The following is a 13251-nucleotide window of genomic DNA, read 5'->3' as shown; positions in this document are numbered from 1 at the left end:
CGTCAATATGACAAAATGTCCAGTTTATTTACAATGGCTAAAATTACATCTTGTCAGCATGAGATAAACAATTTTAAGTTATTTACATGGATGCTTTGCTATAATGCCGTCCCAGAGCCTAACATAGTACCTGGTATATATTAGGTACCCAAGAAATGTTTATTGATTCAAAGAATGCGGCACAAGTCAGAGATTGATATAATGAGTTCCTCCTTCCACCATCTCTGCACACATTATTTACAAATGATTTAGAACTATAGGATAAATTCTACTAAAATTTTCCAGTGCACAAAAATAAAAATAAAAATAGAACCTAGCCCAACTCTGAAAAGAAATAGCTACATGACTACCCAAAGTAGATGCCTCTTCTGCACAAGCATATTCTTCATTCATTCAACATACATTTAGTGCCTTCTCTGTGCCAGACTTAGTGAGAAGCCCAGGAAATACAGGTAAAAATAAGACATGTCCTCAGAAGGGCAAGGCTTACACACTAGCTGGAGGGAATGACTCTATATTTTAAGTATTTTAATATATTTATTTATTGAAATTATATAATATATAATTATATACATCAAAAATAATTTTTCATTGCATTAAATATGAAAAAGAAAGTGAATGGCTACAAAAGGAATTTATATAAATTGGTAATGAAAATAAATTCCCAGTAGATAAACAGAGAAATGATGTAAGTATGTAATTTTTACAAACCAGAATATAACTGATAAACAGAAAAATGTTTAACCCTGATAAAGAAATGCAAAGCAAAATAAGGTAACAGTTTTCTACCCAATTAGTTTAAATTTTTTAAAAACACCCAATTTAGGGGAGGTAATGATGAAAAACTAGTTATATAAACTTGCTGGTGGCAGTATAAATTAAAACAACTTTTTGGAGAGGAAAACTGCTTATACCCTTTGACCTAGGGTACACCCTCCTAGAAGTTTATCTTTAATAAATAATTAAAAATAAGAAATACTATATAACAATAAAATGGTAACCACATTAAAGTCTACAAAAAATCTGTAAATAATTTTAATATAAACAAAGGCTAAATAAATAACATGTAGCCATTTAAAAAATTAATTATGAAATCTATCTAACAATGTGAATAATGTCTGCTCTAATAAGTGAAAAAGCACCAGAACATAAAATTCTGTGGATATTTGTTAAGGTACCTAGGGAAAAAATTAGTACACACATACATACTTAAGGACTGGAAAAGAACCAGTAGATGTTTTCAGGTTTGAAGTCATGGGTGATTTTTATTTCCTTTATTACTAAATTATTTGTACAATTAACAAAAATCAGGAGAAAAAACTCTCAAGGAGGGTCCAAAGTAAACTACATTATAAAGAATCATGTGATCAGTGGTAAACTAAGGCCTGAAATAATTGTTCCTTGGATTTTTATGTTCATAAAAAGGAAAAAAATAAAGAAACATTTCTTACCCCAAATAAAAGCGGCACAAAGTGGCTACAAAAAGAAAACTGAAGAAAAGTTAACTCTGAGATGAATATCTGGAAACACTCCCAACAGTAAAAGTCATCAGACTGTAGCATGGTATCCTAGGCTAAGTTCCACTGCTGGGGTATTTAGAAGCAACGCCCTAGACACCATACAGTAGGAATCAGTCCTGAGCTGGCACCACAGAGACCCAGAAGTGGTCTCATGAGGTTTTTCCATCACACAATTTGGTTGGCTAATCTATAAATACATGACATTTGCACATAAACACTAAGGTTTTTTCATACCAAGCAAAGGAATAACAAATCTTACCTGGGAAGTACCAGACAGAGCCCTGCCCCACTGTCCCTGTGTATGAGACACAAGTAGCAATCGGCTGCATACTGGAACCCACTGGGAGATGCTAACCCGGTTCCTCTAGAGAAAGAAAAAAAATAGTCTGTCAGGAATCTCTATCAGACTCCATGTGTAGAAGGCAAAGAGTGTACCTAAGTCTCGAAATCCTGCCAGAACAGGGCACATGAAAGGAGAATTTCCAAAACAGGACTAGGACCAAGCCTCCCCATGCTCATCTCTCCAAGGACAAAAGGTACCACTGCCTACCACAGACTAGATGAATTCTGGTAATAGCTGACCCAAACTGGAGGACATGAGCTCCCTCTCAGGAAAGTAACAAAATAAACCTACTTCAGGCATTTTACAGTTAGCTTATCATTTAAATCAGAGTTTGTAATTCCTTTTCATAAACACTGATTTATAAGCTCTTCATAAAATCCCTTTACAGTAAACAGTGCCAGGATTACCATAATCCCCAAAAGGATGAAGAAACTAGGGCTGAAATTTTTAGGGTGGGAAAACACACTTGGGCAATTTGATTTCCAAGACAAAGAGAGATTAAGTGGCTGTTAGAGCTATGACTGAGGTCCAATTTTTCCCTCTGGCATTAATTGACCTCAAAAAGGTCTCTGGACTAAATGAGCATGGATCCAGGAGTTGGATTAGTTAAAGGTTAGGCTGGAGAAAGGAGGAGCTCTACCTTGCTAAATGAGAAGCCTGCTTTACTTTATGAACCTGAAATACAACCCACTGTATAAATGGCATCCACGTACACAGCACTGGAAATCTCTATTCTAGAAACCAACTCTGGGAGATCAAAGAGTTTCTTTCACTTGGCCCGTAGACCTTATAGGGCCATAATGAGGACTGGATATACCAAACTGTCTGAAAACACTTTGCCAAGCATCAACTACAATAGTAGGAGTCAAAGATCCGGATCCTAGCTTAAACTCAGCTACTTTAATATAATCTTTGAAAGTAATTACACCTTTATGATACTCAGTTTCCTCTTAACAAATATTAGTAATACTTACAAGCACTTACTATGTGCCAGGTATTTTTCAGGTACTTTACATATATGAACTCATTTAAACCTCATAATCACCACCCAATGACTTAGGTATATTGTTATTATCCCATGTATATGGATAAAGAAATGGAAGTATGGATAAGATAAGTAACTTCCCAAGGTCACATGGTTAATAAATGGCGGGGTTAAGATTTGAATCCAGAAAGCCCAACTCCTGGATCCATGCTCATTTATGGGATGAAAGGGTAAAGGAAATATCCCCAAAGTCCCTTCTAGCTCTACCACTCTATGACCTAGTCTTGAACCAATTAAAATACAGCATAATACTATGGGAAGAGTCCTGTACTTGGAATCAGAAAGCACTGATTTGACTCTTGGCTCCCCTGTCAGTGAGCTATGAGCCTTTGTTGCCTCTTCCATAAAATAAATAAAAATCCCTACCTCTCAGGATTTTAAGGAAAAAAAATGTCCTTTGCAGTATGTCCAACTCAATAAATATTAAGTTGAATCTGAATCTCCATTTCCTCATGAGTAGGCAGGAAGGGCCAGGGGTAAGGGGGAGAAAGTATTAGAATTTTAAACCTAGAGATGCTTTCTAAAGTTGTGTAACTGTTTCTAATAGGCTACTCACAGCAACTTATGTTTCAAATTAAAAGTAAAGCTTAAAAATAGGATTTTATTTCAGCTGAGGTTTGACCTGTTGGGATTGTTTTCAAATGAGATACAATTACTGGCTTCTTGTTTACTAACAACTGACACATTTACCAGAATCATTCGATGTCAGATGTTCCTTTCCTAAAAATGTAAATACCGTGCTAAGATGAAACTTCAGCAGATTCAGGCCCAAAGAGGTGGGGGGGGGGGGGGGAAGGTAAGAGGAAATTACAAGTAGGAACAATGCAAACTTTTGGAAGATTTTCTGAAGAATTTCATCATATTTTTTCCAATGTCAATAAGAATTTTCTCTGTAACATTTGACTCTACTTGGTCTCATGACAATACTTTAAATCACTTCTTATTAGAAGAAAGTAGTAATCAGCTGCTCTTTTCTTTCCTTCTCCAATCCTACAACAACAATTCTTTGTCGAAATCCTTAATTGAAACTGAGGTGTAGCAGAAAGGGTCTCTGAATCTCAAGCCTACCATTAAATAGCTGTGTGACCCTGAACTAGTTACTCAAAACTCTGGACCTCCATTTTCCCTTACCTAAAAGTAGGAATAATAAAAGCTACCTCACAGGAGCGTCCCAAGGACCACCTGTGAAAGCACTTCAATAACAGTAAAACACACACACAAAAGCTTCACTATTGCTGTTAACAACTGTTACTGAATTATGTAAGTAAACTCCTCTTTCCCCAGCGAACTGTCACAGCAGCAAGAACCATTTTCTTAAAATATTGCTTTGAACCTGGAATTCCCTTTCTCAAAAGCTTGCAGTGCCTCCAAGTGTCTCTGTAGTCAAACTTAAACACCTGATCTTTACCAACTGGACTCCGACCCATCAATATACTTACATACTCTGCCTTGCATTCTCCACTCAGCAGTTCCAAAACCTGACTCATACTCTCTGGTTGGAGAATTACTGCTCCTCTCCACACAAGCTAATCCCCTTGGAGTTCCTCTGGGACTCTCTTCTTCACTCCTACCCAAAGCATGAGCTCATCTGCTTCAACCTAGACTCCAGGTTCTGGTTCTACTGATTCTACTAAGTCCTTTTTCCTTCCCACCTCTCCCAACACTTCATTTATAAATATATATCAATAAATCTGTGGAAGTACTTATCATCCTCTTATAGGTACTAATACATTAGGTCTATAACAATTAGCAAACCTCAGTTCTCCCAAGTTCAGAAAAAAATTCCAGTGGTTAAAATCATTGCTTTAACTTAGGATAGTATAAACACCATTACTCAGTGGGAACTGGCTTTATCGTCCTTTTGCCTCATCAACACTTCAACCAAAATTTTAAAGATAAGTTTTATGTTTGTATTTCCTGTGCATATTGTGATTTGCAGGTGATTTTACATTGTATTTCAAAATATTCTCACAGATCAGCTCTTTTTGTGACTACACTTTAATCAGTCCACTGACCAGACTGTTTCTTCATGTGGTTTTTAAGATATATAGTATTTTCCTTTGCTCACCCATGAGCTGGAAAAGGCTTTACAGGTAGTCAATTCTCCTATTCCCCATAGTTATGTTTTACAAAGTGACCGCAAACACTAAGTTAGCAAACACTGAACCATTGCTCCTAGGGGAAAAATACAGGGTTATGTTCCTGCAAGCCTCTGGTCACAACATTTTCATCAACCAAACAATACATGACCTTGTTATTTGTGTTTCTGTTTAAAGATACCTTATTTAATATGTTGTTGATTCATTAACATTGAACTCACAGCCAATAGCACTAACTCGCTCCTGAACAAAACTTATCTAACACACAAATCTTCTCCACAAGAAACATCACAGCCTTTTTGCACTTAGCAGCACTAGACAGCACTTCAGCACTACACCTGGGGGCCATTTTAAACAGGGAAATCACCAACAAAAGCACAAAAATGCAAAAAACATGACACTAAATAGACCGTGAGAAGGATACTTGTTTACAGCATAATAGCTGAAACAAGAAGTCAGAGTATCACCTCAGCCAGGAATATGCATGTTGCAGTTCAAATTTTTCACCCCTCTGCACATGTCTACAAATGACTGCAAAAGCACCACGAGTATTGATTTGGGTTACAAATAAATTTTAGCAAGTATGTGAATTCACAAATACAGGAAGGATTTGAGCAAATCAGTAAATATATTAAGGATGAGGGATCAGGTTTCTATCAGAGAAAGGAGTTAACAAATATGAAAAGGCAAAAGGATAGAATAAACCCTGTGCTATTGGGTTGGATTTAGAGTAACTGGTATAAGTTTTTAATATACAGAGATAAATAAAGAAATCAACATATGTGTGTTTATGTATATGTATACACATACATATACTTCCTACTCCTGTACTGATAGGACCTGTAAGCAATGACACCCCAGTTGCAATGACAACATGTAGCATCCAAACTTGGTTTCTAAATAGTAGTATTCACTGAAAGGAACTAGTCTTCTCTGGAGAAAAGTTGACTCCTGAATGGGGTTGAAGCTCCTCAAACCTTATTCACAAAGGTCTGGAATTATTTGATCTGTCTAGCAGTTCCTTGGAAGACTCCATCCGTCTTGGAACTCCTCCAGTATGAAAACCATTTTCCCCAGGAGCTCCCCAGGAGCGTTAGTGGAAAACAAATAGAGGCAATTGTTTAACTTTGTGGCTGCCTGAGGCAGTGGATAATACTTGGGGAAAACAATAGGCTAACCAAAAAGTTTAAAAGGAAAATCAGAGGAATGAGATATGCATAGGGACCTTGAAAAGCTCTGACATATTCCTGGGAATTTGAAGGCCATGCAGATGCACAGGTTTGTGCACATGCCCAGAACAGGAAAGACCTGAGACTACTCTAAGCTCTCATCTGTGGTTGACCTTGCGGTGCTTCGCAAGCAGGAAGTGAAGGTTAAGGCAGAACTGTCAAATGACTGGCAGAAGGATGAAGGCATGCTCCAAAATGCACACAGAGCCCCTCAACAAATACTGAGAGACTCATTGGTTCCAGGTATTTAAGGAAATCTCCATCCAATCATTACTTGACCACTAAGCTAACTGGGCAGAGACCACACGACAAAGAATACAGACTTCACAGAATTAATTCAGAAAAGTCACTAAACAGAAAAATAACAACAAACTCTGGGAAAAGAAAGTCCTGATTTCCAGAGGTGCCACATTATATTATTTAAAATGTTTAGTTTTCAACAAAAACTTATGAAACATGTAAAAAAACAAAAAAAGCATGGTCAAAACAAGGGAAAATTTAAAAATCAATAGAAACTGTCCCTGAGGAAGCCCAGACATTAGACAAACCAGACAAAGACTTTGAACCAGCTATTCAAAAATTTTAAGATCTAAAGGAAACCATGACTAAAGAACTAAAGCAAAGTATGAGAATGGTATCTCACCAAATAAACAATATCAATAAAGAAAGAAATCTTACAAAAAGCCAAACAAAAATTCTGGAGTGAAAAGAACAATAAGGGACTTCCCTGGTGGTGCAGTGGATAGGACTCTGCACTCTCAATGCAGGGGGCCTGGGTTTGATCCTTGGTCAGAGAACTAGATCCCACATGCATGCTGCAAGTAAGAGTACACGTGCCACAACTGAGGAGCCCGCAGGCCGCAACTAAGGAGCCAGCGAGCCACAACTAAGGAGCCTGCGAGCTGCAACTAAGGAGCCCATCTGCCACAACTAAGACCCGGTGCAAGCAAATAAATAAATATTTTTTTTAAAAATTTTTTTAAAAAGAAAAGAACAATAAATAAAATTAACATTTCACTAGAGAAGTTTAACAGCAGATTTGAGCAAAAGAAAGAATCAGTGACCTTGAAGATAGATCAATTGAGATTATCCAGCCCAATGAACAGAAAGGAAAAAAAAAAATGCAGAAAATTTAATGGAGTCTCAGAGACCTACCAGCAAACGTATCTACACCATCAAACATACCAACATATGTATAATGAGAGTCTCAGACGGAGAGGAGAGAAATAAGGAACAGAAAAAATATGTGAAAAAATACTTGCAGATGGGACTTCCCTGGGGGCGCAGTGGTTAAGAATCCGCCTGCCAATGCAGGGGACATGGGTTCGATCCCTGGTCTGGGAAGATCCCACATCCCACATGCCACAGAGCAACTAAGCCCATGCGCCACAACTACTGAGCCCGCGTGTCACAACTACTGAAGCCCACATGCCTACAGCCCATGCTCTGCAACAAGAGAAACCACCACAATGAGAAGCCCGCACACCGCAACAAAGAGTAGCCCCTGCTCGCTGCAACTAGAGAAAAGCCTGTGCGCAGCAACGTAGACCCAACGCAGCCAAAAATAAATAAATTAATTAATTTTTTTAAAAGACTTTAAAAATGGTCCACATCAAAAAAATCTTAAAAAAAAAAAAAGAAAGAAAATAAGTGTTGGAGAAGATGTGGAGAAATTGAAACCCTTGTGCTTTGCTGGTAGAAATGTAAAATGGTGCAGCTGCTATGGAAAACAGAATGGCGATTGCTCAAAAAATTAAACACAGAATTACAATATGATCCAACAATTCTACTTCTTAGCGCATACCCAAAAGAAGTAACAACAGGGACTAGAACAAATATTTGTACACCCATGTTCATGGCAGCACTATTTGGCAATAGCCAAAAGGTGGAAGCAACCAAAGTGTCCATCAACCAATGAATGGATAAATGAAATGTAGTATATGCATACAATAGAATATTATTCAGCCTTAAAAAAAGGAAATTCTGTCATGCTACAACATGGATGAACTTTGAGGACATTATGTTAAGTGAAATAAGCCAGTCACAAAAGAACAAACACTGTATGATTCCACTTATATGAGGTACCTAGAGTAGTCAAAATCATAAAGACAGAAAGAATGGTGGTTGCCCAGGGCTGGGTAGAGTGGGGCATAGGGATTTATCTTTTAATAGGTACAGAGTTTCAATCTTTGAAGATGAAAAGAGTTCTTTGGATGATGGTGGTGATGGCAGCACAACGTGAATGTACTTAATACCACTGAACTGTACACTTAAAATTGGTTGAAATGGTAAATTATGTTATGCGTATTCTACTACAATTTTTTTTAAACTCCAGTGTGGCTTTCTGCAATTTATACTACTATCAAAGAAAAGTAAAAATTATTACCAATGTCAAAACAGCTCATAAAACCATAAAAAAGTCCAAGTGCACTGCTCAAATGTCCAGTTCCTCTGCTAGATCTACTCAGCAACAGCAGTGTTTCAGTTTACTCCTCCTTCCCAAACCCATCCTTGGAGAAGGGTAAAAACTGGTCAAAAAGACAGAAAGAGGAAAAAGTAAGGGGAGACTAATGAGAATGTTTCAGGAATACTACTTCTCGGTGGTTCAATTTTCTTGTCTGCAAAATGGGGGAATAATAGTGCCTACTTTTTCAAAGGGCTGTCGTAAGGATTTAGCAAGTTCACACATATAAAGTATTTAAGAGTGCTTACCACATGGTAAGTGCCCTATAAATGTTACCTATCAATATTATTGCTAGAGAAATCTCAACATTTTTGTTTCAACTACAACTTATATTTCAGTTCTCTCTCCTGAACACCAAATATCCAGCTGCGAAAACAAAAACCAACAACAACAACAACAACAAAACACCAAACAAAAAAACCCCAAAAACTCCAGCTAGATTTTCTCAGTGAAGAACACTGCTATTAACTCAGTCATCCTAGGCTGACCTGGGACAAGCTGTTAGACTCTTCCCTCTTCCTCATCCTTAACATCTAATCTCTCATCAAGCTCTGTAGACTATTTCCTCAATACCTCTTGCAACCATCCCTTCTTCTGTAACCACACTGTCCATCTCCCACTTAGTACAGGCCTTCCTCACTTCTTCCAGGATTACTTTAGTTTCTGACTGGCCTTGGGGACTCTAATCTCAGCCCTCTGTGACTGATCCATCTGTTACATCCACCCCTGTTACAGGGATCTATTAAAACAAAAATCTACGTTTTTTGTTTACTATGTTGACTTTTGTTTTTTACTTTTTTATACTTTCAAATTAAAAATTTTAAATTTCAATTTAAAAATGAGAGAAGGAACAAAGTGTTCCCCTGATCAATGGTGGCTGGAAGCAGGGAGAGCAATACAAGGATTGCAAACGGGCACAAAGAAATTTTGGGGAGTGACGGGTATGTTCCTTGTTTTTATTATGATTATGACTTTTCAGGTGTATACCTGTGTCAAAACTTATCAAATTATACAAATTAAATAAGTGTGATTTACTGTACATCAATTATTCCTCAATTTTAAAAATTTAAATAAGAAAAAAACAAGAGTAAATGCATCAAAAAAACCTTTAAAAATAAATCTTCCCTTCGTTTAAAATACTTCAATGGCTGCCCTCTGCCTCAAGATAAATCTCCAACCCCTAACTATGACATGCAAGGCAATGTCTCCTCTACTGCCATTTCCCCACAAGTGCCCCTGAGTCCAGCCAGAGAGATTTACTTACAGCGCCTTTGTTGTCTAGCATAGTAGCATAAGCTAATGCTTCTCCTCTATTTCCTTTCCCCTATTCCCCATCTAATGCTCCCTCATTTAGTTTAAGGATCTAAATGCTTGTCCTCAGGCTGGGTTAGGTGCCTTTCTACTCTGCTACCATAGCACCTAGTTAAGACTTCTATCACAGCATTTCAAGAATTGTTATCAGTAGTTTTCTTTTCTGTCTCTGCTATTAGATTATAAACATGAGAATAAGTTCTACGTTTTTCATCCTCAGTCCCTTGGAGAGTTCCCAGAATGCAGTAAACACTCAAAATAGTCGCTGAATTAAAAGGAAGGGGAAAAAAGCATTTAAAATGTCACTTGTATCAATTGATTCTCTGATCAACCCTATCAAACTTACCCTTAAGAAAATCTGAGGCTCAGAGAAGTTAGGTGATTTGCTCAAGGCTATACCCATAGTAAGTAATGGGGCCAAGCTTTCAAAAAGGCTCTTCCAACTCCTAGACAGGTGCATTTTCCTGTATTTGTGAATTCCTCACAGTGCCTAACCCTAATGCCTCTTCAGCATAGGTGATCAATAAATATCTGCTACTTTCATGTTTACTGTAACTCTCTAGTCCTAAGGGAGTTTCTGTTGCTTTGTCACACATTACAACATATGATAAGAAGACTTCAAAGAGTTACAGTATACAGTATAAAGTGAAAGTGACTTTCCTTACCTAATCTTGCTTTTTACCTAAAAAGATGAATAGAAAGGGATAAATGGGGGGTAGAAAAAGATTCAACTAATAGAAGGCAGTTAGAAAGGTGGTTTCACTGGATGCTACCAACTAAGAAGAAATGATCCTGTAACCATCCACACGCTCAGTGGCATGCTCAGCTGGGGCAGCCACTAACTTCCAAGACAAGTCAAGGTATTCATTTCAGATCTACGGCCCAATAAAATTCTCATATTTCCCCCCCAAAATATCTATCTTAAAAACACCTAGGGGGCTTCCCTGGTGGCGCAGTGGTTGAGAATCTGCCTGCCAATGCAGGGGACACAGGTTCGAGCCCTGGTCTGGGAAGATCCCACATGCCGCGGAGCGACTCGGCCCGTGAGCCACAATTGCTGAGCCTGCGCGTCTGGAGCCTGTGCTCCGCAATGAGAGGCCGCGATAGTGAGAGGCCCGCAAGGCCCGCGCACCGCGATGAAGAGTGGCCCCCATTTGCCGCAATTAGAGAAAGCCCTCCCACAGAAACGAAGACCCAACACAGCCATAAATAAATAAATAAATAAATAAATAAATAAATAAATAATTTTTTTAAAAAAAGAAAAAGAAGACAATTTCAGTTTCAGACCTGATTATTTAAAAAAAAAAAAAAAAAAAAAACCTAGGATGGGACTTGCCTGGTAGCACAGTGGTTAAGAATCTGCCTGCCAATGCAGGGGACATGGGTTCGATCCCTGGTTTGGGAAGATCCCACATGCCGCAGAGCAACTAAGCCTGTGCACCACAACTACAGAGCCTGTGCTCTAGAGTCCACGAGCCACAACTACTGAGCCCACGTGCCACAACTACTGAAGCGCGAGCACCTAGAGCCTGTGCTCAGCAACAAGAGAAGCCACTGTAGTGACAAGCCTGTGCATCACAACGAAGAGTAGCCCCCGCTCACTAGAGAAAGCTCGCACGCAGCAACGAAGACCCAACGCAGCCAAAAATAAATTAATTAATTTAAAAAAAAAAAAGCAACACACATCTAGGAGGGGGACTTCCCTGGTGGTTCAGTGGTTAAGAATCCACCTTCCAATGCAGGGGACACAGGTTAAATTCCTGGTCGAGGAACTAAGATCCCACATGCAGCAGGGCAACTAAGCCCATGCACCGCAGCTACTGAGTATGCGAACCACAACTAGAGAGAAGCCTGCGCACCGCAACTAAGACCCAACACAGCCAAAAAAATAATAATGATAAAAATAAATAAATATTTTTTAAAAAAACAAAACACTTAGGAGGGAATTCCCTGGTGGTCCAATGGTTAGGACTCTGCGCTTCCACTGCCAGGGGCCTGGGCTCGATTCCTGGTCAGGGAACTAAGATCCCACAAGCCGAGCACCATGGCCAAAAAAAAACACTTAGGACATCCTAGTTGCCATTTCCTCAGCAGTCCTCAGATCTGAATCAGTTCCTGCCCTGGCATCAACAATTACTTCACCAAGTGACTTTCTGTAGGTTACAGGAGCTACTCTTCAAAAAAACTTTTTCTACGCAACAATAGAGGGCACTGCACTTTGCTAGGCTGACAAGGAATACAAGAAGTAAAATCACAGGCCGTGTATGCCACATATATAAAGATTAGACACAACTATTTCTAATATCACAACTCAAAAGAAAGCTAGAGGCAGGAATACACAGTGTCTGCTATGAAAAACAATCTCCTTGACCCAGTTTTTGAAAGACTTGATAAAATTATAAACTCTACTATCCCTCCATGATTAGGACCCAAGCTCTGTATCCTCCTAACTTTTGTTCTCTTTAATTTCTATAAGTCAGAGTCAGCTAGAAGTTCAGGACTGAATCACAAGAGGTGCAGCAGCTTCCCATATGGGTGTTAATTAGTCGAATAGTTCTTCATCACTTATTTCATTCCTTCAACAAATCTTTATTGGACACCTATGATGTGCCAGACACTGTGCTAGGCAGAGTGAAAACGACAGATATGACCCCAGTTCTCGTGCAGCTTTCACTCTAACAGCCTTTAAGAGTATTCCACTTAACTATACAGTTAATAATTGATCTACTGATCTCTGAAACAAACCCAAAGAACGTCAGAATCCCAAAGACCTGCAGATTTACGTCCTCGCTTTGCCCATAGGGACTCTGAAGCCCAAAAGTGACTTGCCCAAGGTCACTCTGAGCATTAGTGACAGAACAGGAACTAGAACCCGGGTCTCCCGAAACTACAATCAGTGCCCCACGCGCTGCCTCTCTCCCTGAGGGGAAGGAGTCACAGGTGGTGACCAAGGAAAAGCAAGCTTCGTCAAATTTATATCTGACGTCAGTCTCACGCCTTCTCCAAAGAGGGGGAAGCCACGGCTAAACCGAGGGTCGGGGGAGGTGGGAAGCTGCCTCAGTTTCCCCGCAGAGATGCGGCCGCGCAGCCTCGCTACCGCACAGGCTCCGCTCCTGCACTTCCGTCCAGTTGCTCCCGCCCCGCCCTCTCCGACTCCAACCCGGAGGCCCGGTGGGCGACAGCACAAAATTACTCCTTCACTCACAAGCACTCGCACCAGCAACGCCATGTTTCCCGACA

At 39.3% G+C, this 13251-nt stretch overlaps 1 protein-coding gene across 3 annotated transcripts in view; it reads right to left on the bottom strand.

The window, feature by feature from the left end:
* LOC133103646 (ubiquinol-cytochrome c reductase complex assembly factor 1) overlaps positions 1–13251 on the bottom strand; it is a 92746-nt gene extending 79495 nt beyond the window's left edge. For 2 of the 3 annotated variants that reach the window (XM_061209131.1, XM_061209132.1), the window contains exons 1-2: positions 13217–13251; positions 1780–1884 (exon numbers count right to left, since the gene is read on the bottom strand). In XM_061209131.1, the coding sequence (XP_061065114.1) occupies positions 1780–1884; positions 13217–13240 (129 nt within the window). In that variant the 5' untranslated portion in view covers positions 13241–13251. The remainder of the gene's footprint in view (positions 1–1779; positions 1885–13216) is intronic. The other variant, XM_061209133.1, reaches the window with a different exon arrangement.

The sequence above is a fragment of the Eubalaena glacialis genome, chromosome 13 (genome assembly GCF_028564815.1).
Source record: "Eubalaena glacialis isolate mEubGla1 chromosome 13, mEubGla1.1.hap2.+ XY, whole genome shotgun sequence".
Taxonomy (NCBI): domain Eukaryota; kingdom Metazoa; phylum Chordata; class Mammalia; order Artiodactyla; family Balaenidae; genus Eubalaena; species Eubalaena glacialis.
The sequence above is the reverse complement of the archived record's forward strand: the minus strand, read 5'-3'. Positions and strand labels throughout refer to the sequence as shown.